Consider the following 26,445-nt stretch of genomic DNA (forward strand, 5'->3'; position numbering starts at 1 on the left):
AGGCTCCATGCATGGACACCGACGTGGGACTTGATCCCGGGTCTCCAGGATCACACCCTTGGCCAAAGGCAGATGCTCAACCACTGAACCACCAGGTGTCCCCTAGGCCCCACTCCTTAGGGAATGTACCCTCTGTGAAGGAACAGCAGGAGGCTGTAATGTGATAAATTAATTTCTGCTCCTCAATTATTTAGCTTTCATAGCACCCTGGCCCACCACCTCTTAACACAATGCACCGAAGTGCAATCAAATGTGGAAAACTGAGGCATCGAGAAGTCTATGAAGGAGACATCGTTGGTCAGGGACCGGATTTGTCTCGGTCAATGGTTCTTAAATTTCAGGTGCATCTGTGTGACTTGGAGGGCTTGTTAAATCCCAGATTGCTGGGCCCTACACCCAGAGTTTCTGATTCAGTGGGTCTGGAGTCCGTACTTTGAGAACAACTGATCTAGATATTTCCTAACTCACATGGTAGACAAGCTTCTGGTTTCACCAACTTTGTCCTTGTAAAGACTCACACATGCACCAAGTAATGCTATTATAACGGTAGGGACAACATCAATAGCTACACAGGGGTTTCCAGCACTACTAGGCCCGCGACTGGTATTAGTTGATTTAATTCATGCCTAGGGTGAGGAGGAGAGGGGAGGGAGAAGGAGGGAGTTAGTTTTGAAGCCATGTACTGACCCAGGTCTACAGCCTTCCAAAGGCAGGCTCCTTACACTGACAGGCGAGGATGTGAAGAATGAGGGGAAAAGGGAAAAGTAAGGAAAAAAATTCTGCTCCCAAAGACTCAATTAGGACAACTTTGCAGTAGCATTACTGCAATTTGTAAGCAATTTGTAATTGCTTCAAATTATGTCATTTGGCATCTAGCTTCATTAACAGGAACTCTATGTAAGAGCATAAAGTGAGCGAGTGTGCAGGGGAGTGTGTGTGCATGTGTGTGTGTGTGTGTGTGTGTGTGTGTGTGTGTTCGTGCTCTCTTCTTGCTCTGCCGTTTTCTAATCCCTTGACCTTGGGCAAGTCCTTAACCTCTTTAAGCTTAAGCTAGGCATCTCCAAAACAACAACAACAACAACGAGAATAATAAATACCATGATAGATTAATTTCATGGCCATAGTTTCCTCCCACCCCATAGGCATGGCCCTTGACTATGTGACTTTGAGGCTCTCCCCATCGAAACATCATATCTGTTTTCCCTGCCTTCAAGTCTGGCCTGGCCGCATGGATCACCAGAATGTGGCTGAAGTGATGTGTGAGTCCAGCAGCTGGGCCCCCAGGAGCTTGTAGCTCCCCCCTTGCCTCCTTGCAGAGCTCCCTGAAGCATCATGTGAAGAAGCTGGGGGGCCTGCTAGAGGAAGAGGGGCCATGTGGAGAAGCACCGAGATGCCCCTTCCCGCAGCCAGCACTCACTGCTGGTCAGGCAAGGCAGGCTATCGTGAATCTTTTTGGCAGCTTACCCTCCACGCTACCCGCACCTGCCAGGGTGAGCTCCGGGGAAAGCACCCGAGGAACCACCCAACTAACCAACAGAATCAGGAGAAATAGCAAACTGCCATTTTTTTTTTTTTTTTTGACTACTAAGTTTTGGGGAGGTTTGTTATACAGTGACAGAAAATGGATACAAGTACCCTTCTCCCAGAGTAAATGAAAGTGCTTAGCATAGTTGGTGGCATACAGATCTTAGATATTATTTTTATCTCCTAGATGCTCTTCTTTGTAGATACTGCGCGGTGTCTCTTCATGTTCATTCCTCATAACTCACACAGTCCGTGGATGAAAGGGAAAGACACAAATACATGCCACTTTCCCTTTGGAAGTGTTTCGTGTCATCCCCACTCCCCTTCTCAGTCTCATGTTCCAACCCCAATCCATCATTTGATTGTGGATCTAGAACACTGCTTAATTACATAAGCAGTAATTAATAGTAATGACATACATGGCATTTCCAAGCATGAAATCTTAGTATTTCAGTTCTTATTCTTCTCTAGATTTCTATTTCACAGTAAGTGTTCTAAATTCCTATTACATGTAATTCCACCTAGGTTACATGGAATGGGAGCAAAAGGGATGGCAGGTAATTTAACAGTGTCACTAATTAAAATAACAAGTAGGAACCAATGACTAGTTCTGGATGGAGACTCCACTTGAAAATATGTTTTGAGATCTTCATCAATATACACTCAACTTCTGTACTTGGGAGAATGACTACAGGGCTCTTATACTGTTGAAGTCTTTTCTACATTCTTAGCAGAGTGCTGGGCGGACATGCAATGATTTTGACTACACCGTGCTAGGATTTTATTTATCACTTATTCCCACATCCCCCCAAATGTCAGGCAAATGGAAGGCACAGAATAAATGAGTACAGAATAGAAGATTGGACTAAAGTGATAGACTCCCCAAGTTTCTTTAAAATGCAAATTTTAGGTAAGAATTGAAATCACTTTCTACCTCTCCATTCCACCCCATCCCAGTTCCTTCACCTCTCTCCTTCCCATTCTCCTGGGTTACTCTGCTCTCCTTTAGGCTTACTTCAGATATTCCTTTTACCAGAAGATACTTCTTGAAACCTTCACACCAGTTAGGGACCTTGCTTTTGTATTCCATAAGAGCCTACGTAAGTTTCTATTTCCCTCAACACCACAGCAGATAGTGCGTTCCTTCAGGGCAACAATTTTTGTCATTTCTCTTTGTGTCTCAGTGAAAGATAGAAATAACAGCTATTATTTCTGAAATGTTTACTAAAGACCAAGTGCTGTAGTAAGTATTTTACATGTATTATCTCTCCCAATCCTTGCAACAGCTCTTGGAGGTAGAGGTTCCATTTTATAGATGAGGAAACTGAGGCTCAGAGAGTTTAAGTAACTTGCCAGGTCAGTAGCTAGTAAGAGGCAGAGTTAGGGGATTGACCTCAAAGACTGAGTTCTCAACCACTCTGTTCTGACACTAGTTAGGTCCTCAAGAAATGTCTGTTGACTTGATGAACACTTTTCTGAAGTTATTAAATTGAACAATCATCAATGCCTCATTCCCTTTATTTTCTTATAATATTTTTTAGGGGGAGGAGAGGTTGAAGGGTGATTAAGAGATGAAATGGAGGGATTCAGAAGTGAGAAAAAGGACTGGAGACTTAGCCCCTGAATGAAACACTAAAGTATTAAACATATTAAGCCCTAGATACACACAAACTTTACAACACTAAGGCAATAAAAAAGTACGAGGCTCTTCAACATGACCATCATATCTTGACACTGACAGTAGATGGGTCATGGGTCATTTTCTGGCCAAGTGTCAACAATTCCACCCACTTCCATACCACCTCAATCGACTCATTTATCCAGCACTCCATGACATTTTCCCCATTCTATTTCCCTGCACTCTGCTCCACTCCACTCCACTCCTCTCCTTTCCGTTTCATTCCACTCTTCTCCATTCCATCAAAGAACAAAAACCACTGAATTTATAATACCAATCCATCTGAAATGTGTGGTAATTGTGTCCTACTCATAATAAACAATCAAACCAAATGAATATAATCCCATGCCTTAGCTGCAGTCTCAAACTTTCTTATATGCTTCCAAACCATTCCATTCCTCTTCATTCCACTCCACTGCACTTCATGCCATTCCACTCCCCCTCTATTTTTCTTCACTCCATCATACACCTTTATTTTCCTTTCTACACAACTTTATAATGTATTAAGCATTATGTTCAGATTCGGAGATGCAGAGTTCAATAAATGCAGTCCCCATCCTCACATTTGGACTTTTCCTGTCATCATCTGAAAACAGACCACCTCACTTCGCAGCCCAGTTATACTAAGCCAATCCAAATTCATCACAGACCAGGTGCTATCTGATGAAGAAGACAACTGACACACAAAGAATTTCTTTTTTACCGAATTCCAAGCAATCGAGTTGATTTTATTTCTCTCTTATGCTCTTCTAGGTATTAAGATAGACTACTTTTCAAAATTACTTTCAAAGGACAGGCATTTTTTCCTCCCAAGTAACCTTTTCTTTCAAAATATCAAACTACAGCTATTTATAATTGACTTATAGAGTAAACCTCATGCTAAATCAAATGATGGTCTAGCAGAGATGCCTTGACTAAAGCATTAGAGTCATGGAAATCGCAATTTTAGAAGCTGCCTTTGGAAGGACCATAGCTTTTATACACTCAGCTTCCCAAGACATAGTTAAGATTGTGTCTGAGTTTCAAGGAAAAGCTGGGACATGAGTCATGACTTGATGACTACTCGATACGTACTCATTCTGGTGCTGCATCTGGGCGCTCATAAACATTGCAGTGGATTTCACTTTGGGAAAAGACTAAGAAACAAACACCAAAACACACCCTGCTCTGTCTTTACCATGACCTGAGCCTGCAAATCCAACTCTGGCGTTGGGTTGTGTGAGCTCTGTAACACAGCCCTGGGTTGGCCCAAAGGCTAGTGTGCCTTCAGCATGGAATTGGGTGTCTTTGTCTCATCCCAGTAGAGCCTGGCCACCTCTGGGGGCTCTCTCTATGTTTGTTTCACAATGGTCAAATGTGAGCAAAAATGGGAAAATATTTTTGCTAAAAGGCAATTAGTTCTTGAATATTCAGGCAGATAAGTTCTCATTATACTTTCAGCATATTTCTTATTTGACATACTATAGTGTAGTATGAATATCACTATAGTATATGATACATATGGTATATCGGTACAATCTATGCTTATTTCTTTTTCGGTACTGGTATGTATGTATATAATATATGCTATATACTTAAAATATACACTTAAGTTTTTGTGTATTAGTTGTGAAAGAAGTTATATATATACACACATATATGTGTATATATATATATATACATATATATATATATATTAGAATTTAGGAAGGCCTCATGACCTCTCTGGATGCTCTTTATACCACTTTCTTATTTGACATACTTGGTATATATATATATATATGTCATAATATCACAAATATATACATTATATATATATATATATATACACACACACACACACACACTTTTTTTCAAATGTAAGTGAATGCTCTTAGCAAACTAGTGTTAGATGACATTTTGGCTGAGATGCTTTCAGCCTAAACAAGAAGGTGCTCCACGAAAAAGTGTTCAATTTCAAAATAAGTGTCAAATCTCACTCAGGTCCATGATTAGAAGGACTCAGGAGTTGGAGATTTAGGGCGAGTCCTGTGCCAACTCCTGATGGCAATCTCAAGTACCAGCTCTCCTGCTCTCATTTCCTGTTTTCCCTCCCCACTTTCCAAGCCCTGACAGGTTTGGAACCATAATGATCCAACTAGGAGAGGTGGGTAAAAAGCTAGGTGGGAAGTGGGAGATTTTGGACAAGCCCCCTTTCCCTACTTCAAGCCTAAAGGGAAGGGATGATAAGAGAGGACAAGCTCACATTTAAATTGAATTTACAGTGTGGGTTACTTCCTGAAACGAATATCTTTATTCATGGGTTGAGAATGAGTGTTGAGTTTTAAAGTGGTATAAAGAGCATCCAGAGAGGTCATGAGGCTTTCCTAAATTCTACTCAGAGGCAAGGGAAGCACCTGTTTGCAAGGACGATTTATAGTAAAGGAAAAATGAATATAAAAACAAAGTTCCAAAGGGTTATGTTTGCTTTGTGATCAACTATGAAGTGTGTCCCTACTAGCCGGGGACCAGATGCAACATTAAATTCTGCACAATGCGAAAGAAAGCAAAGCCCCAAATAGGTGTTAAGTCACACACCTAGTGTTGGGCTTTTACCTTCTTTCCATTATTTGGTTTGTTTATTAGAAGCCGGCTAAACACTGCCAAATGAAGCAGCAGTTTTGATCCGCCTTTGCGGGTTACACTTCTGTAATTGCACTACGATGGCCCCAAACAGAGGCCTAAAACCGTGGGAGGTAAGCAGAACTGAAGGGATGGACACTTCAAACTACAACACGACGTGAGCAGACTGTACGACCGCACGGTCGCCGCCCCCTGGCCATCTGACTCCTGTCACTCTGTGGGGGCTGCTGTGGAACTGTTAAGCGCCTTCACTTATTTGACCATATTCACAGATTATAGATTCCAGAATCTTCCATTGCTTTGTGACTCTTTCCACTCCCTTATGAGCATCGATTATGACGTCTACGCAGGGGAATCTTCAGGGTTTCCATTCCTATATCCTGGTGCAAGGTTAAGCACAAGACTATGGACCCTGACTTTGGTTCAGAAATGTGACCAACCTGCAGGAGGGTGTTTTGACATCATAGCCAAATTATCTTTACCTTATAAAGATTTAGGGCTTTTAGGTCCATCTCAAAGAGTTTTTCATCACACAAAATGCGTTTGTGCAGAGTTAGCAGCTGGGACACAGGCTCCCTAACCACACATGTGGGTAGTGGCATTTCCAGCAGAGCGAATGTTCTCAAGCAATGGGCTTTCTGAGACCCTTCCAAGTCACACTCCACACCCGCTCTCCCCTTACCTGTTCAGTGGTGCTGGGGAAGGGTTGAGTCGTCCAGGGGACCCAAGATGTCTCTGTCGTTCCAGTCATCTGCAGATGGGGGTGCTGACTCTGTCTGCTGCTGTGGCTGTAACGTTCTGTTGTGCTCCTGGTGAAGGCCTCTGTGGTGTTCCTAAGAAGGTGTTCCGGGCTATATGGAACTGCATTAAGAGTAGTGGGGTTTTGGGGTGGAGCCGTGTTTCTAGTGCTCCTTACTGAAACTTCTGCTCCCAGGCCAGCTGAGGTAAAGAAAGGACAGTTGCTAAAATTACCTTCATGTTTTGTGGATTCCTCACATAAAAGCAATTTGACTTTAGAAAAAGAAGACATCTTTCATCACAGGCACGTGGATGAGCTTCAGTTGTATGAAACATCAAAGATCCTGGAGTGTGACGATGCTAATTGGCCCTGTTCAATCCACCCATCATTTACCCATCTATTGATATCAGAGGGTCTGGGGAGATGTGGAAACTGCTACCAGAAATCCTCAGCTCCGTGTGGAAGACAGAATTTATGAGCATTTAGAGAGTCACCAAACTGGCTTCTGGGGGTCCATGAATCTCAAAAAACTTGATGCAAGTCCTGAATATATTTCCATGTAAACCTTGTGTTCTGTGGGGAACTTTCGTTCAACTCCTCAAAGGGCTCATTAAACAAAATACCAGGTTGAGAATCACAGCTAACAACTTACCGAACTTCGTCATGAAGATTGATGATTCCCAGGAAAGCAATGACTTTCTTTTACTTCAGTGTAAACTGGTTCTGTCCCTACTTGTGTGAGTACCAAATCCCGGGATGGTTATAGTTTCTAAGTGCCCTGTCTTTGGAAGGCTAGTCAATTGGTTTAAAACTTAGGAGCTGGTGGGATTAATTGATAGCTTTACTTTGCAAGGCTGGATTGCCCATACTTAAAAATGATTGGTTTATGAATTAGGTTCACCTAGCCATCATTTTAAAATGTGCTCCCCATCTGTTGGGGATCTCGCTAACCACACCACTTCTGACTCAGCAAAGATTGTCACAGCGGTCACTCCTACAAGCCCTCGGGAGATGCCATTGCTGGTGCTGATGGTTTTTGGACCATGCATTGTGTAACAAAACCTAGAGAACAACTGCATAATATGAAGCACTGGAAAGGTCTGTAAATTATGGGCCGAGGGGATATGTTTAGATACCTCTAACAACTCTGTTATGCGTCAGAGTTTCCTGGGATATAAAATCCTGCCCAATTAGTTGACTATAACTTTGAAAAGTTTCTGGTTTAAAAACTGGAAGAAAAAGTATTTTATTTTTCCTACTCCTTTAGTGGTTCATTCAACCAACTTTTTTTCCCATTCATTTATTTCTTGTAGAGAGGCTGAGAGAGAGCATGGAGGAGGGGCAGAGGAAGAGGGAGAGAGAGAGAGAGAATCTCAAGCGGACTCTGCCCTGAGCACGGACCTGACATGGGGCTGCATCTCATGACCCTGAGATCATGACCTGAGCCAAAACCAAGAGTCAGATGCTTAACCGACTGTGCCACCCATTCGACCCACAACCAACTATTTCTTAAGCAACTACTATGTGCTGGTGAAGGTCCCAGGAAGAGGCTATTAATCTTCACATTTTCACTATTCAAGTCCACTTCACTGAGCCCTCTTTTGAATCTCATATATTCCCATTCCAATGTCAACTGACATTTTATGTGATACTGACATATTTTATATGATAATGTATATAAAGAAGAGGAGGGATTAAGCACAAAAAGAGGATGAAAACGGAAAAAGTATTTTTAAAATTTAGTAAGAGGTAAATAAATATCAGCAGTTCTCTTAAAGGTTAATGAAATAATGACTATCAAGCATCCTTTCCTTGAAATGTGGAAAGTTGTCCAAAGTACCCTGTATGTGGGGTTGCCAGATTTAGCAAATAAAAGTACATGATGCCCAGTTAAATTGGAGTTTCAGATAAAGAACTCTTAATTTAGAATATTTAGCATATCTCAAATATACAATATTGCAAAGGTTATATTACAGATGCTATTGGGAATACACTTATACTAAAAGTTTGTTATTCATCTGAAATTCCAGTGTAATTGAATGTTCTGTATTATATCTGACAACCCTACCTGTACATCTACTAGACCCAGACTTGGATAAAGTTTTGGACATTCCTGTTAGTTTCTGTTTGTTTTTTTCCTTCTGAATCCTGCGCCACTACCACTGCCACTGTGTCCACGTCACCACTCTGAACATAGACTTACTTATCCCTGGGATTTCTACGTGACAAACCCACTTGTTCTAGTAGCAATAGTCCTTTATAATAAAGTCTAAAAAGCAGTCAGTTAGATGCTAGAATGTTCCTTCAAGTGGACATTTGTCTGTTGTTGAGATGTAAAAATTTCTGTATGTGGTGATTAGTATTTTGGTTATTTTGGGCTTTGGCCAATGCTGATCCTCTGAGTTGACTACCACCTATGACAATTGTAGCTCTCAGACCCTCAAAAAAAATTTAATGGTGGGGTTAGGACAAAAACAAGCTTCCAAATACGTAGCATGCAATTATGTGTCATAGCATGTCAACCTATGCTGATTCCTCTTCACTGAGGAGTTGTTGGTAAGTTCTTATCCTAGGAACTTTTTCTATTAGTCAACTTGCATGATTAATTACATATATTAATTAAATACAGGACTGTCTCAAAATTAGATAAATGATGAAAACACTCTTGAGATTTCTTCTGTGAATAACATAGCTTATTACCATTTCATGTTGCTTTGGAACATCTTATGGAAAAAAATTTCCAACTTCTGTAATTGTCTTTAATTAAACTTCTAAATGTATTTTTAAAACATTCCAAATGAAACAAGTCCATTTTCCATTTTAGGCCACTACCTTTTTTCCAAAGAAAACCTACAGAATATCCAAGGCCAGCACCCTTTCATTTGATGACTGTGTTTTTAACTTGTGCTATTTAAGAAGCAGGAAAGAAACTTTAGTCTTAACATTCAATTTCCAAATTTTCTGCGTTTTAAGGCAAACTCTGGTAGGCATCAGAATTCCCTTTGGAGCTTTTTAGAATACTGAAGGCTAGGCCCTTTACTAGGAGATTTGGTGTGGGACCCAGCACCTGCATGTCTAACAAGTTTCTCAGTGATTGTAATATATATCTAACCATAAGTTTTTATCCATATACACAATGTGAGCAAAACTGATATCAGCCTTTGTGTGGGTATTGAAGGAATTTAAGGTAAATGGGAGGAGAGAAAATCCATTACAGAAATATGTAAGGCGATCAAAATATGTTAATCTTTCCATCTCCTAAACTCTGTTGAAATGAGTTCTATGAAATTATATTAAAAATAGTAGATCTAAAAAATAAATAAATAAATAAAAATAAAAATAGTAGATCTTTGGATGTGTTGGCATCTAGAAATTCTTCTGATGTTCTTTAAAAAGGTATATACATTTTACAGTTCATGATAGAGCAAGATGTGTTTTGAAAAATGCAAGGAAAAGTTCTTACACAATGGAACAATATGTTGAAGCTATTTTTAAAAAGCTTTATTGTACCATTGCTACCACATTGTTTCCACATTATACATAATTCCTCTTAGAACACAATTCAAGATAAGGCCCACCATGCTGGGTCCAATTTAAACGATTTTAGCACGTAAGTTGTAAACAGCTCATCTGTAAGATGGTTTGCAATGACTGCACCATATCAGGACCATATTTTGAATATGTGTTTTTAAAGAACAACATGTATTTTAGTTTATTAGCTAGTCTATTAATTAGCTCAGATATGATCAATAATGGAAATGTGATTTTTATGTAATGATAAAAATACACAATTTCTTAGTTCCCCTCCCCTACATGATACAAATAACTTTCAAACATGTTGAAAACAGAATAATTTGAACAGAACTCATTTTGGAGACAGAAAATTTCAACTATATTGGGACTTGCTTTTCTGTAGGAAGATGCCAAATATAATATGCCTTTCAAAAGCGAGGAAATAATGTAGAAAAGATATAACAAATGAAATAGAAGATACTTTAGAAAAAGGATGATTTATGTATACATATAATACATTAACTATATTAAACAAGATGGGGCTGGAATAAACATACAGTGAAAGGGATCTGAATTATTATAGTCTAAATAATTTCTAGAAATGGTAAGAGGAATAACACTTCAGAAAATGTAATCAATAAAATAAAGGTATGTACATAAAAAAGGCATACCTAAAATTTGAGAAAGTGAACAAGGAGGTAAAAAGTTTGTGAAAAGATGGAGAATTTGCAAACAGCGGGACACATAACCAAGAAATCAGAAGTCATAGGAATTTCAGAGGTCAAAAGCTTTTTAACAGACTTAAAAAAGATCCAAGATTAGAAATAAATTAAATTAACAAATGGAAGTTAACAAGGGATAGGAAAACATCAAAGCAGAGCACAGTAAAAAAATTTAAGTGAGAAAAATAAATGAAAAACTCATGAAAGCAATACTTTTTAAATGCCTAATGATTACTCAACTACTATACTATGAGTTGCATTAGGAAGATGTGCCTGGTTCATCCCAATGTCCCATGTTTTCTTTTGGGACACGTATGTGTATTAGATAGTGGGTAGAAGGAAACCAGGCTGGGTGGAGGAAAAAGAATGGCTTTTAAATTCATCCCTACCAGGCTGTAGGAGAGGGATGCTGAGGCAGGTCAGGAAAAGGGGGATGGAGAGTGGGTGAATAACTCTGGGTGCCCACAGCTGACTTGTCCATTAGGCACAATAGACAAAGCACCTAGGGCTCATGATATTATAGGGCCTACAAGATCATTTAATTTCTTTGAAAATTAAAAAAAAATACACCAAAAAACTTTCAGAGTCCAAGAAAACATTAATGATTTTTTCACACAATAGGGAAAAAAATGAGGATTTGGAGGGCTCTGAAAATCTAATTAATTAATTAATTAAAATTTTAATGGAAGAAGGGGCCCACAGACACATAAGTGCCCAGGGCCCATGAAGGTCACAGGTAGCTATGGGTACGCCCTGATAAATTCATTGACATGTGACAGGCTGAAAATGGTTGGGGGGCTCTGGATGCTATGTGAGATATTTTTCAATGATCACATGAGTCATATATCAGTAATCAATGATCATATGATTTCCAATGAATGCATAAATCAATGGTCAATAGCGAGGCCCCTTTAAAACCATACAGAGAGAAAACAAACCCTAAAATGGCTCTGACAGCCAGTTTGGTCAAAATAGGGTCTGAATGTACAAAAGACACTTGTTTGGTTTGTCCCCTTAAGCTCTCTGTATTTACAAGCATTCCTACCATCACGAAACAGCTTCTATTAAATCCCTGTCTCCCAAGAGTATATATGATTGCCTACCTATTACAGTGCTTAATACATTTTATTTCCTCACCCTCATTTCTATAATTAGACAATTATTTTATTCGCAGTTATAGCAAGTCTGGCAGCAATATGACTTACTTCGGCAGCGAAATCTCTTTAAGTGATTTCACTCGCTCAGTCATGGTAGGGATATCTGAAAATATGTCTGAAAAAATTTTCCTGCCCTTATAGGTGAATATAAGATTTGAATGAGTGAATCTATAGCAGATGCTAAATAAGTGTTGATGGGTTAGCTGACATCTTACGCACAGTGTTGTTCTCTAGACACTATGAAACATCAGAGTGAAAGTAACTATTCATTTTTTTAAAAAAGATTTATTTATTTACTTAAGAGAGAGAGAGAGAGAGAGCACATGACGAAGCAGGGGGAAGGGCAGAGGGAGAGGAAGACAAGCAGACTCCCCGCCCAGCAGGGAGCCCTGAGAACTCAGGCCTGGCTCACGACCTGAGCCGAAAGCAAGAGTCTGATGCTTAACAAACGGAGCCACCCAGGTGCCGGGAAAGCAACTATTTTAGATAGCCATCCAACTGTTTTAAGTAGGGAGACTCTCATCTTTCGGAAAAAGTATCCAAGTGATGGCTGGAATTTTGCACCCTTCATCTGGAAGATCTAGAATTACCACGTTTAGGGAGTTTGTCAATGAGAGATTTGGGCCTCAGACTGCATTTTTATTCCTAAAGTAATAATCTTTTTTAAAAAGTTAAATGTGTGAGTCTATAAAATTGCAGTATTGGGGCGCCTGGGGGGCTCAGCAGGTTGAGCATCTGCCTTCAGCCCAAGGCGTGATCCTGGGATCCTGGGATCAAGTTCCGCATCGGGTTCCCTGCAGGGAGTCTGCTTCTCCTGTGTCTCTGCCTCTCTTTCAGTGTCTCTCATGAATACATAAATAAAATCTTAATAAAATAAAATAAAATTGCAATATTATTGAACAGACCAGAATTTGGTTTTTCCTGATTCTTCTTGCATTATTGATATCTGCTTTGTGTTATTTTGTAGAACTAGACTCCAACATTATATACAACAGATTTCTAAAAATTATACACTTAATACAGTGACTCCAAGGATGTTGCTGTACATTGTAACACTGATACGAATGAAGAAAAATTGAGAAAGTCCATCAGTCACTTTTTTGTTTTATTGATACATTGCTAAAGGTGTAATTGTTTCCAAGGAGCTGGATATCTGGCACTTGACTGACAAAAGAATATAAGGAGAGAATGAATTTTTTCACTTTTTAGCCAGTTATGTTGGCATTTTGGAGACAATGTTTTTATTATTACTCTTCTGACTCAGAATGATAACTATAAAGGTCTAATTTTATAAATTGATTATAAAAGGTTGATTTTTTTTCTTTTAAAGATTTTATTTATTTATTTGAGATAAAGAGCAAGAGAGAGAGAGAGCGGAGGGTGGAGGCGGCTAGAGGGAGGGAGAAGCAGGCTTCCCGCTGAGCAGGGAGCCCAACAATTTGGGGCAAAGGTTGATTACTCTTTTAAAGAGTCTGTCTAGGCGGTCCGCCCTTGTTTTGCCCGAAATGAAGGCATGCAGTGTACTCTTTAATGATAAATTTTGAATTCAGAAAGAAATCTCAGTCCTATCTTTTAAAAATTTTGGCCGTCTGTAATGTACAGGTGACCCTGGTTCTACACAATCTCTGTATTCTATTTATCCTATGAAATGGTTGTTTCAAATAAATATAAGCTAGATGAAAAAAAAAGCCCTTTTTACATTCCTCTCCTAATGAAAATCACTGTAGTGATTATTTGAGAAACCATAACTCTTATATAGATCCTCCTCTCAAAAAACACACTAATTTTTGCACTGGATTTTAATCCACTTTGGAATTGAGGTTCCTCCTCAATTCACCCTGTAATAGAGGGACTTAGAATAAAGGAGGGGAAAAAGAAGAAAAAAAATGTGGCTTCCTGAGAATGGAGCAGAGCTAAATTATGACGGAATCCAGTGGACACTGAAAGGATTGTGTAAAAAAATACGCAAATTTGAAATGATCTTTGAAAAAAAATTTTAACCCAATTGCTTACGGTGACATACTGGCAAGAACATATATTAGAGAAAGGGGTACTTTTTAAAATTTGCACTCTATTGTAATTACATACACATCTGGCTTCTCTGATACCATAAAGAGCAAGACATAATTAGTGATTCTCAACCTTGGCTGCACATTAGAATCATCTTGGAAGCATTCAAAAAATGTCTACTTTAATTGGCTTGGAGGATGAAGCCTGGGAATCAGTATTATTTCAAAGCTCCTGCTGTGATTCTTGTGTGATGCTTGGGTTGAGAATCATTGGTGTTGGTCCCATAGAGCACAAGCTCTGGCACATATTAGGTGTTAGAGAAAGATTACTTAGGTACTTGAATGATGTCATGAATGTTTCTTTTCCGAAGCCAATAGTTCAGATTTTGACCTTCAGAGATATGCTTTTACTGAAGAATTTAATTTAAAAAATTCATATCCTATGAATGAACAATATACATAATTGTGTTACCAGATTATCATATTTAGTTATCTGCTCTTTAAAAAAGGACATTTGGAGTCATTCATGGGATATATCTGAATGCCATTTAATTTTTAACAATGGATTCTCTAGCACATCAGTGAGCTTTCATGCTACGGGTCAACCAATATCATTCTGTATCTCTAATCAGTGGTAAGTTTGAGACAGATCAGAAAAATATCTGTTAGCTTATAATTGTGTGAAGACAAACTATGTATCATACATGTGTATTCAAATATTAGATCTTTTGGTACCACAATTGTGCAAATTTTCATTCTGCTTTTTTTCTAGAAATCCATTTTTCTTCCAGCCCACATTGTTGGGCATGTTTTGGATACAGCACGTTCAGAGGTACTATTTCATCCACCCACTTTTGAAGTAAAGTCCATCATTGGACCTGTTCTGCATGAAGGTCAAAGGAAATCATTTTTCCTTTTATTATCTTCTATCTTAAACAACTCTCTGTTGATCCATATCTATTTTTTTTAAAGTTCCAGTGAAAAATATTCTGCTAAATAGGGTTTTATTGGGGGCTGAGGAAGAATCTAACTTCTTGTGTTGGATGGTACAATAGGAATATTTATTTATAATGGTCCTGTGTTTTTTTGGGACAGGACTTGCTCAATGAACTACAGGAAAATAAATGTTCAAACTGGCATTATATGCTGTATGTTCTCTGATCAAGTTGAATTTTCTTTCTTTTTTTAGATTTTATTTATTTATTGATGAGAGACAAAGAGGCAGAGACACAGGCAGAGAGAGAGAAGCTCCCCAGAGGGAGCCTGATGGGGGATTTGATCCCAGGACCCTGGGATCATGACCTGAGCCAAAGGCAGATGCTCAGCCATGGAGCCACCCAGGTGCCCCAAAGTTGAATTTTCTAATCAACTTTTATAATTTTTATCTTACTTTCATAGTCAGAAGTTTTATAAGCTCAGAAGTGTAACATTCAATTTCTTTTGTAGAAGAGTCTACTGTACTTAACCAGCATCTAATTAAATACTTATTGAATTTATGAAATAAGTGAATGACAGAAAACTGTCCAAGGATCAGCATAGTGAAAAGACTCATATAAACCTCAACACTGAACACCTAATAAAAGGATTTAAAAGTACAGTGAAGGGCAGCCCCGGTAGCTCAGCGGTTCAGTGCCTGCCTTTGGTCCAGGGCGTGACCCTGGAGTCCCAGGATCGAGTCCTGTGTCAGGCTCCCTGCATGGAGCCTGCTTTTCCCTCTGCCTGGTCTTTGCCTCTCTCTCTGTGTCTCCCATGAATAAATAAATAAAATCTTAAAATAAAAATAAAAATAAAAAAAGTACAGTGAATGGTGATCCCCAAACAAGGTTATATATAGATCAAAATTATCCAGGGAGGTTTTTTAAAAAATCAGCTATTCACCCAAATTTCTTGAAACTGAATCTTGAAGGTGGTAGGAGAGAAGAAATGATGGCAAAGATTTCTTTCCCTCCCCCTAGGTGATTCTTATGTAGTTAATTGGGCAAATGTCTGTGGCTAAGCATTTGGATAACACTATATAATGGAATGTACACTGGATAAGGAATTAAGACATCTGGGTACTAATCAGACCTCTGCCACCAATAAATCTGGGATAAAATTTCAGTGTCCTTAATGATGGGCATCATTTCTAGATAACATCTCCAGTGATTTGTAAGGCCCATTTCTAACAATGATTCTATAAGTTTTATCTTTCATGATCTCCTAATGCAAATCTCTACTACAGGAATAAATAAACAATAAAATGACTAAGTAAAATAGAGAATGAAGTTATACCCATAAATAAAATCCCCAGCACAACTGTGTGCTGCACCAGGAATTTCTGCATATATATACAAGTTTTTACCTGTCATCTAGAGTATATCCATCAAAGGTCAACATATTAGGAAACCCTGTGGCTACGCATTGGTTCTTACCATTTCAAAAGTATGTGACCTCTTGTACCTCTAAATATTAGTACAAGAGATGTGCAAAGGTGCAATGTATTTTCCCATCTTTCCAGTCTTCTCAAACACCATTCTGATGCTCTACTAGTTCCTCCTAATCAGAGAATAGAAGTTTCTACACCAGCAAATAGAAGTTTCTACATTAGCAAAATGAATAATTTCCTCATCATTGGCTTTAGTCCTTACCTATGTATGCTGTGCTTAGGCCTATTTGTATTGCTACATCCAATGGTACTTCACCAAAGTGCCTACAGGGAGTGCCTACAGGGTGGCACAAAAGAGAAACCCAAGAAATATTCGTTTAATTAATAAAAGAAGGAAAGAAAAGAAGGAAAAGCAAGAGGTAAAAAGGAAAGATGTTGGTCTTATTCAATGAGGATAATGAAGTTTTCGACATCAGTAGGAGCCACACGATCCATTTCCAATAGCTTATGAGTCTTCCAGAGGCATTGTGTTGAGGTAAGCAGACATCTCTTTAATGTGAAACCAAACAACCAACCAACCAACCAACCAACCAACCAACCAACATAACACTGAGCAGAACATTCAGAATCATTTCTAAAAAGGACAGCTCACCTTTTTTTAAGCAGAGGCTCCCATTGACCGGTTTTCCCTGCTGGTTGATCTCTATTTTCATCCAGCTATGGAGGTATTTCCTGTCCTTCTTGACCACTACCTTGGAGCCTTGTTTCTTGAGAAAGAGAGAGGTATTTTCCACCTCAAGGAACCCTTCTTGCTCATGGCAAGTCCATCGGGGGGCCTGGGAGCATTGGGTAGAGAGAGCTGATAGGGAAGGGCCTCGAGAAGAATTGGAGATGCCCAGGCACAGAGCCGATTTAACATGAAGCAGTTTTCCATCCTCAGTCCACATCCACTGCTGGTTCTGGTTGGTCCCATCGCACAAACCCACGACCACTCTCTTATTTTTGGAAAGGCACTCTTGTTTATGGACATGGACAATCTGAAACCCCTCTGGAAGAGGAGATACTCATAAGGCACTATGTAGCAAATTATAAGGGCCATCAGAAAACAAAACAAAATAAAACAAACCAACCCACCCACAAATCAGCCAAGTCACAACCCAAGGCTTACTTATCTTTTGCTATTGCTATCATTTCAAATGAATATTTTCATTTTCAACACATGTTATTTAAAATCCCAAGGCTGACAATGCCAAAATGTCATACTTTGCTTCCTTTCTTTTACTTTCACATGGCTCAGGGAAGAAAACACACTCCCATTGAAATAATGAAAGGAAGCTTGGAAGAGACACAGAACCATCCAAAGAACATGGTGTGATATTTGAGCCCAATTAGTTAAATATGCTGAAGTTATGAAGAGCCCTGTTCCCTTTCTAACCATTTTAACTCTTTCCATCTCATCACCATCCCCTGCTCTACAAAAATACCCCTTTTCCCAATTCTTGAGTTACCACTAAAGTGCTACTTACTTTGATATGCATAGTTTAAATACATGTTTAAAAATTGGATGTGTTTATCCAAAAACAAAACAAAAATAAAGCAATTTTTCCCACCTTTCCCTTAAACCTTCTTAGCTAATAGCAACCAATGAAAGTATTGATGATCACAAACACCATTTCTTATGTCCTGGAGAGAGGGAGTATTTCTCTATACTGTGACAATATCTACAACGTCCCCACAGTAAATAATAAAATATCAGAATGTCTCGACATACACACAAATTAAACATCCAACTGGTAAACAGCAGTATTAACAAGTGAAATATTCAGGCTCAGAAACCATTTTCTGAACTTTTACTTAATTAGCTGAGCTCTCTCATGAAAACATTCAGACCTTCCTTCCAAATAACTTCCAAATAAGACGCACCACGGTTCTTCACCCCCTTTAGTTATATCTCCTTAGACTTTCCTTCTTTAACAGACACACAGAACCCCCCCTCCCCAAATCTATAACCTGATAAGGAAAAAACATGGAGGATGCCCCAGAGTGTTACATAATAATCAAAATTTCTCCTCAAGGTGCTTCCCTCCCATTTCAGGAGCTGCCCAAGGCATTTGGGGGACGTGAGGAGGCCATTTGTTTTCTTTTAGAGAGAAATCTCAACCGTGTGGACAAAGCCAGCTCCCTTTATTTCCCTTCCTCGTCGTCTTTGGTTAAACTGCCATGGAGACCTGGCTCCTTTTCCGCCCTATTTCAGACACTTTTCAAAGAACAGAGACTCCTCTGGCGGCTGTTGGAGAGACACCCTCAGAGAGAGACAAGCCCACTCACCTGAATTCCCGAAGATCAAGCAGGTAAGAATCGCCATGTAAAATTCAGCCTCCATTTTCCACTTAACAACTGTTCATGCTTTGCTTGGGGGGGGAAAAAAAATCTCCCAGATAAGAGAAGCAAAGACTAGGAAGGAAATGTGCCTTCATGGTGGGGGAAAAAGTCAGTGACGAGCACTTCCTCCTATTGAATTGTTTGGGGAAGTTTTACACCAGTGTCCTTTTGTCTGTTTCCTTAGAAAGAAGGGATTATGATTACCTCTCCTTTTTTATGTAGAAAAAGACTTCTGGCCTCCAGGAGTTAGAATAAAACTTGTAAGGTTTCTCCTGCATACCTTTGGCTCATGACTACTTCTTAACCTCAAGAGGGAAGAAAGGAATTGTAATCTCAGATAATTGAATGTTCCTAAAACATGACATCTCTTCAGGTGATGTTGATTCTGCTGAATAAACACAAGCCATGTGATTTATGAGGGCCTGTGACAAGTGGTAGAAAGACATAAACATGTACCGTTTTTATAATGATATGCTGGGAGTCTATTGAGGGAAACCACATAATGATGGCACTTCTAGATCATTATCCCTCAAGTGATGACAATATTACATGTTAGATAGTTATCTCCACTGGGGAGAGGCAGAGACTAAAATTAAACCCATCTCATTACCTACTCCAGGCTTCCCCCAAAAGATAACAGCTCCTTTCCAATAGGAAAAAAAAAAAGTAGATGCTTTACTCAATACTTAGTAGTAAGAGTAGTTTATTGGCAGTAGGAAACAAAGTCAACATAGCTGCATTAAAAATTCATATTTGAGCAGAACATTTAGTGTTTGCTGAGTGCATTTTTTTTTTTTTTTGAACTTTGTCTCTTGAGGATTAACCTTTCAGAAATTTAGGAATATCCATGGCAGCGTCCTTTTGAAGAACTTTTGGAAATGGGACCGGTTACTTCATTCCCAAAGGCATCTGCCTTTTTTTGGGGGGGGGGGAAGAGATTCTAGGTAGATAGAATTTTCAAAAATTCCTTCTCAGTAAAAGAGAGACAGATATTTAAAATTTGTGATACATCATCGTTGCTACAAATTTGTTTTTTTTTCTCTTTTGAAGTAAATGACTCACAATGTAGAAATACAGTGGCTGGAGTTCTGGAGCCGAAACCACCTCTATGCGCAATAATAGAGAGTAAATACATATACACCCAGTGACAATCATTGTGCTCTGTAATTGATTGACAGGAGGTACTGATAAATACACATTGAATAGGTAATATTATCAAGACACATTTCCATATAAAATAGTACTGATTTTGATTTTTTTTTCCCAAAAACAAAGACTTATTGGTTAAAAATCCATCAATGCCTTGCGAACTTAACGCAAGATTCTGGTTAACTGAGAAAGGTAATAGCACTTAAAACAGGAACAGATTAACAGCTGACAGTCCATTCACAAGACAGATTTTGCAAACATTAAAGCATCTAAACACACAATAATAATTTCTTCAGCAGCTCTTCCAGTTGTCATTTGATGACATATGTCACCGGGTATTTCATGACATACATTCTGTGTGGCAGATAGTCAATACAGACAAAACAAAACAAAAATCCTCCTTAGCTGTGTGAGAAATCTATCATACCTCCATCAGCATAGGACCTTCACAATAATTTAGGGGATGCTTACAAATGCATTCCTATACACAGGGGGCTGGCAATCTGTAAGACGTGGCCATCTTCCACACGGTCCATGCCACGGCTTGGCTTCGGGACTCCTCTTTCCTTCCACTGCAGGAAGCTCTTTCCAGAAGAGCCTCACGTGGGTAATTGGTTAACCATCCCCAGAACTCGAGGGTCTGGTAAATCTTCAGAGAATCACTGGACAGTCTCTGCTGAAAGTCTGCTCTCATACAGGCACAGAGCGTGATGCACAAATTCATACTGCTCACTAGTTTGGACCATTCCACCCCTACAAGGAAGAGATAATACAGTAACTTCTTACTGAGAACGTGCTGCAGTCTTAAGTAACAGAGACCACATCCAGGCTAGAGTGCTATTATGCTGGGGACCCGGAACAGTTGACCTGGTGATTCTTTTGTTTTATGCCTCTTACCTGCGTCCAAATGACCCAATGGGTGGGCTTAGTGGGCTGCTGTAGATAAAGGGGATTAACACAGGGCCCAGTAATCACTGGACACTTGATGAATTTTACCTACATATGATTACGGGGGAGGCAGTACTGCCTATTGGTTAAATACTTAGACTTTGGAACCACCCATGCTGTCTGAGTGGAAATCCCTCTCATACCAACTCTTGGCTGTGGGATCATGGGCAAGTTCCTTAAAAACTTTTCTGGTTCAGTTTCCTCCTCTGTTAAAGTGGGATCATGACAGTACCCATTGTGCAGGGAGCTGCAGTGTTAGTACCACCTCTCAGGTGCCTTATCATTCATCTCATGGTAAAAAGTTTATGTACTTGGATTAAAATTGAAGTAGGTTCACCGAACAAAACTCAACCATGAAGTGTTGCTCTTTGCACAAATGCACTATCCTGGACTGGTCTACTGAGCATGTGCTGGGGAAACCACCTGAGTCTGTGGGTGTGGTATGGTGGGTGTCTAAACATGGTAGTGGGTGGGCCCTTAAATGATTGGGGGAAAAGGGAATTGGCTCTTGCTCCTTCCCCCCTTTGTGGTCATCATCACCATCACTAGTGACTCAGTGGTACCTTTTGTTACTGGATTAGTGGAAGACTGCTTCTTGTTATACGTGTATGGATAGGGTAGCTGTGTCACAGTTTGCTCTTTATAATAATAGGTTCTTTACTTGGCAGAGCTCCGGAGAGTGGTCTCAATGTCACTTATTCCTGCACACTGAATCACTGCCTTGCTGTCAGAAGCCTCATTTTGAGATTAGGTTTTATCCAGGTCTCCCTAGCGGTTGTTGTTAACCATTCCCAATGATTATTTCTAGACCATGCAAGCGCTGCAACTTAAAAATAGGACAGGTTGCTTCAAGGCGACAGGATTTCAGGTTAATGGTAATAACTAGGACTGAGCTTGCAGCTCTTACTTGCCGACCTCTATAAACATAAGCTAACAAGATATGAAGCTATTAAGCCTTCATCCTTCTAAACTAAGCAGAGATGTTACATTAGTAAAATTTCATCCTCCTAAATCAGACTAAGATTGACGTGATGCCAAAATGGTGTATTTGGCAAGAAATAAAAGGTAAATTTTGGAGATGGCAACTTAACGGCCAAAGAATTCGTTAGTCTTTCCTCCCAAAACTATACATTCTTTGTTGTATTGAAGGCAACTTTCCGGCTAATGAGTTCCTTGGTCATACATTGACAACACAAATGGCAAAGTGAGGATGTGGCAATTCTCCTTCTTAGCTGTATAGTAGCATCTGGGCACACCTGAAACCATAACTGGTCTCCAAAAGAGGCCAACTGGGAATCTTAAGAGATCCACCCACGGTAAATACTAGGGTAGCTCAACGTTGCTGAGAGAGGTACTTCCCTTTACCTGACCTTGCATAGCTCAGAGAACCATTAGGTTTCCCCCTTGAACTGCCAGGGATACAGGGAGACTTATATGTGCTCCCTCTCCTGGGCTGGTCTATGAACTTCCTCACCATTTACTTCACTTGGAGGTAAACTCTTCCATTTTATTTATTTATTTATTTATTTATTTATTTATTTATTTATTTACTTAGGGGTCTTTTCTGGTGAGCTTTGGTATTTATGTGTCCTAGTGGTGAATGAACAAAGCCACAGTCCAACTTTTCATACCCATGCTACCCCATCATACTCTCTTGCCTGGTATATCTTCTCTGACATTCTGTTAACTCCCTCAAGGCTGTTTCAGCCAGCAAAGATGGGGACGATGGGGAAGCAAACTGATTAGCTGTAGAGGCTAGCAAAATTCTTGTAGGTCTGAAGGCTTAGGGAAGGTGTATGAGAAATCACATTATTTTCCAACTAATTTGGAAAGAAGAGGCATCAGAGGGATCCTCAGAGATCACTTATGCCAATCGCTGGCACAATGTAGCCTTTCCAGAAGGGAGCAGTCTACATAGCAGATGGCCAGCTAGTTTCTGTTGCGATGCTCCGTGGGGAGGCGAGGTACCATTAGAAGCAGCCTTTCCCAAAGCTGCAGGAAAGCTTCTGAGGAGATCAAAATGAATCTACTCCTTTCTAAATTTCACCCCATTGGTTGAACTGAAATAACTGCCTCCCCCCCCCCCCCAAAAAAAAACGTCTAAAGGCTTCTCTTCTAGTCACACAATAGCTCTCTAAACGCTGGAAAACAACCATCAAAGTCCTATAATCTTTTCTTCTCTAGACTAAACATCCTGTGGTCCTCCATATTTCTCTAAAGCTTGGTTTCCCGGTCACTCACCAATCTAGTCTCCCTCTTCTATTTTATCAAAGATGACCTTCTTGGAGTGTTGTGTCTACTCCCGACAAGGTCTAGTCAGTGGGAATATTTTCTCCTTTGAGCTGCATGTTTTAGGCCAACGGGTTTGCATCTGTAGGTATGTCAGATGATAAGATATCATGGTGCCCGCCCGGAGCCCAGTGCCCAGCAAGCATTTTAGGATATTGAGTGCGGGTTTGGACTGATGAAAATGTCTACAGGATTGATTAATTGATTGATTGATTGATTGATTTTTGGAGTGTGACAATGACAGTTCACTCTCATCCGGTACTTAACCTATTGAATTTTGGAAACTAAATGCAGGACTCTCTATTCATTCTTATGAATTTCAACTTGGTTTCAGCACAAAGTTCTTTTTCTTCTTCTTCTTCCTTAAGATTTGATTTACTTATTTGACAGAGAGAGAGAGGGAGCACAAGCAGGGGGAGTGACACGTAGAGGGAGAGGAGAAGCAGGCTCCCCGCTGAGCTGAAAGCCTGAGCTCCATCCTAAGACCCCGGGATCATGACTTGAGCCGAGGGCAGACACTCAACTGACTGAGCCACCCAGGCGCCCCTGTTACCATGACTTCTATCATTCAGTATATTAGCTTTTTATTTCTCACTCCCAGTGTCTTCCAGATATTTAACAAGCATGCCTTACTTCTTTTTGGCTGTCATTTATAATGGAGCAGAAAAATACAGGGCCAAGGTGAAATCTTTATTATAAGTAATTTGATATCATGTTATATACTGTCTACCCCCTTCCAAAACTGTTTCCAACTAGGATGTAGATCCTTTAAGGGTAGGCATGATGTCACAGCTTCGCATATATGCAATAGTGAAAAGCACCTACTAGTCCTAAGTAAATATAAGTCATGTAGATTACCCGGGCCATGCTATTTTCATGTCATATGAAAGCAGATAAACTCTGGGCTACAAGAAGGCAAACGGCATTACAGGATGCATTCAGCGGAGTCTGGTTCAAATTCAGGACGTCGTCATAATCATCTCTGAAAACATTTAATAAATGTCTAATTCCATATATTGGTATACAGAATACTCTGTTGGTCTTCGTAAGAACTTAAAATTTAGGATCTCCATGCAGTTTACACAGTCTTTTTATAGCCTTGACATAGTAAAAATATACTCAAGAAGCTAATAAAATGCCTGTAGGCAAAATTCAGTTATAGAATAAATGAATAATACTAGATTATATGGAACCCTCAGGAGACCCTTGTAATAATTCATCCTCCAGGATTGCTCTGCCTTGGTCCCTAGGTACCCTTCAGGTCAGACCAGACTCCACGGACTTGCTGAAGTCCAGACCCCTATCACTGATGTAAAGTTGGTAACACAAGCTGGTCTTTGAAGGTAAGAGACAGGATGTTCTTTTTATCACTTTAGAAACCATCAATCAGAGGCTCCTGGGGGACTCAGTCGGTTAAGTGTCTGCTTTCAGTTCAGGTCATGGTCCCAGGGTCCCAGGATGGAGCCCCATGTTGGGCTCTCTGCTCAATGGAGAGTCTGCTTCTCTCTCTCCCTCTGCCTGCCATTCCTCCTGCTTGTGTTCTCTCTCTCTCTCTCTGTTAAATAAATAAATAGAATCTTAAAGAAATAAAAAAATAAAAACCATCATCCAACTCCTTTTTAAAGAATAGGCACTAAGATAATCTTTGACTACCAGTAGATCATAGTTTAAATTCAACTAAGGCTGATTTTAAAAGATTTGCATGCTGATCAAGATGATGCTTCAGTGGAGAAGGCCTATGGGGTCCAACATAGATGGGCCACCATTACTCAATGCATCGCCTCTCTCGGAGAATACCCTTTAAGTACAAAGCTGTTTCCCAGAGTTCCAGACTTCTCATATCAAAAAAGAAACAAGATATACTTATTCCATACCTACTGCCCAACAGGGATTAGTTTATCAAAAAAGAGTGGGGGAACAAAAGTACAGGGCAAGGGGACCCAGTTAGTTGTAAGAGTGATTGTGGCTCTGAAAGGTTGGGGATGCCAAGGTGTCAGGTTCATCACCAGTAGGGACCAAAGTGGGTTAAGGGAGAAAAAGACACCATACACTGCTGTCAAGACGAATCCCTTCTCCAACGCTTACTAGCTGCTTTATCTGACTACACAATCTATGCAGTACAGTTTTCTCACCTGCAAAATGGTGAGATAGTAATATAATGGTGCCTACCTCAGAGCACTGTTGTGAGAAAGAAATGGGACCATCCATGTAGAATGCTTAGTACAGAGCAGAGCACATACGGATACCATACAGCTGCCCACCGTTACCATTCTTGTTATGCCTGCACTATCTGGTTGAACAGGACTGCTGGGGGCGGGGGGCTCCAGGACGGGGGCCCTGAAGGCTTTGGAGAACTAAGTACACACCCGGAAGAGGACACAATATTGCCCTGGTGGGGCAAGCCTAGGTCGAAAGATCCAAGTATGTTTTTAAATATTAACCGGCCTACGAGTCGGTTACAGGAGAGGCATGTGATATCATGGAAAGAAGTGGGCTTGGTATCTGACAGATTCAAGTTTGAATCCTTGCTTTTGAACTTACTCCCTACGTGAGTGTGGACACATCATTTAATTCTTCCCAGCTGGGGTTTCCTCACTTATAAAATGACACTAATGACAAACCTCGCCATTGTGAGGATTAAATGAGTCAGACCCTATCAATGTCTAGACAAAAGGCTCTTCACAGAATTCTTTTTTTTCTTTTTTAAATATTTTATTTATTTATTTATTTATTTATTTATTTATTTATTTATTTATTTATTTATTTATGAGAGAGAGAGAGAGAGAGAGGCAGAGACACAGGCAGAGGGAGAAGCAGGCTCCATGCAGGGAGCCTGATGTGGGACTCAATCCCGGGTCTCCAGGATTACACCTTGGGCTGAAGGCGGCACTAAACTGCTGAACCACCTGGGCTGCCCCAGAATTCTTAAAAGTCCACGGTTCTGCCTTGGGTGGTGCCACAGGGGCCACAGCAGGGTGGAGGAGGCTGGGTTTTAGGACTAGCTCCTGATCCCAGTTTTGACCAAGGCAGTTGTGCCTATCTTATTTTATTTATTTTTAAAGATTTATTTATTTATTATTTGAGAGAGAGAGAGAGCCATGAGTGTATGTGCATGTGTGCGCAGCCTGAGGAGGGGGTTGAGAGGAGGGAAGAGGGCCAGAGAGAGAGAGAGAGAGAATCTCAAGCAGATGCCCCACAGAGCTTGGAGCCCACCTCAGGGCTCAATCCCATAACCCTGAGCTCATGACCTGAGCTGAAATCAAGACTCAGACACTTAACCAACGGAGCCACCCAGGTGACCCTATTTTATTTATTTTTTGGTTGGTTTTTCCAAGTTGGTGTTCTGTGGAAGACTCTGTCTTCCCATTA

General features: G+C 40.0%; 2 protein-coding genes across 8 annotated transcripts in view; both read right to left on the reverse strand.

Moving 5' to 3' along the window:
* PTPRB (protein tyrosine phosphatase receptor type B) overlaps window positions 1-18,798 on the reverse strand; it is a 113,219-nt gene extending 94,421 nt beyond the window's left edge. For all 4 annotated transcript variants that reach the window (XM_072843269.1, XM_072843267.1, XM_072843268.1 and 1 more), the window contains exons 1-3: window positions 18,637-18,798; window positions 16,961-17,356; window positions 6,486-6,742 (exon numbers count right to left, since the gene is read on the reverse strand). In XM_072843269.1, the coding sequence (XP_072699370.1) occupies window positions 6,486-6,742; window positions 16,961-17,356; window positions 18,637-18,691 (708 nt within the window). In that variant the 5' untranslated portion in view covers window positions 18,692-18,798. The remainder of the gene's footprint in view (window positions 1-6,485; window positions 6,743-16,960; window positions 17,357-18,636) is intronic.
* Window positions 18,799-19,376: 578 nt separating this feature from the next.
* The window catches only part of PTPRR (protein tyrosine phosphatase receptor type R), a 233,805-nt gene continuing 226,736 nt past the window's right edge, over window positions 19,377-26,445 (reverse strand). For all 4 annotated transcript variants that reach the window (XM_072843272.1, XM_072843273.1, XM_072843274.1 and 1 more), the window contains one exon: window positions 19,377-20,592. In XM_072843272.1, the coding sequence (XP_072699373.1) occupies window positions 20,499-20,592 (94 nt within the window). In that variant the 3' untranslated portion in view covers window positions 19,377-20,498. The remainder of the gene's footprint in view (window positions 20,593-26,445) is intronic.

The sequence above is a fragment of the Canis lupus genome, chromosome 11 (assembly GCF_048164855.1).
Source record: "Canis lupus baileyi chromosome 11, mCanLup2.hap1, whole genome shotgun sequence".
NCBI classification, from domain to species: domain Eukaryota; kingdom Metazoa; phylum Chordata; class Mammalia; order Carnivora; family Canidae; genus Canis; species Canis lupus.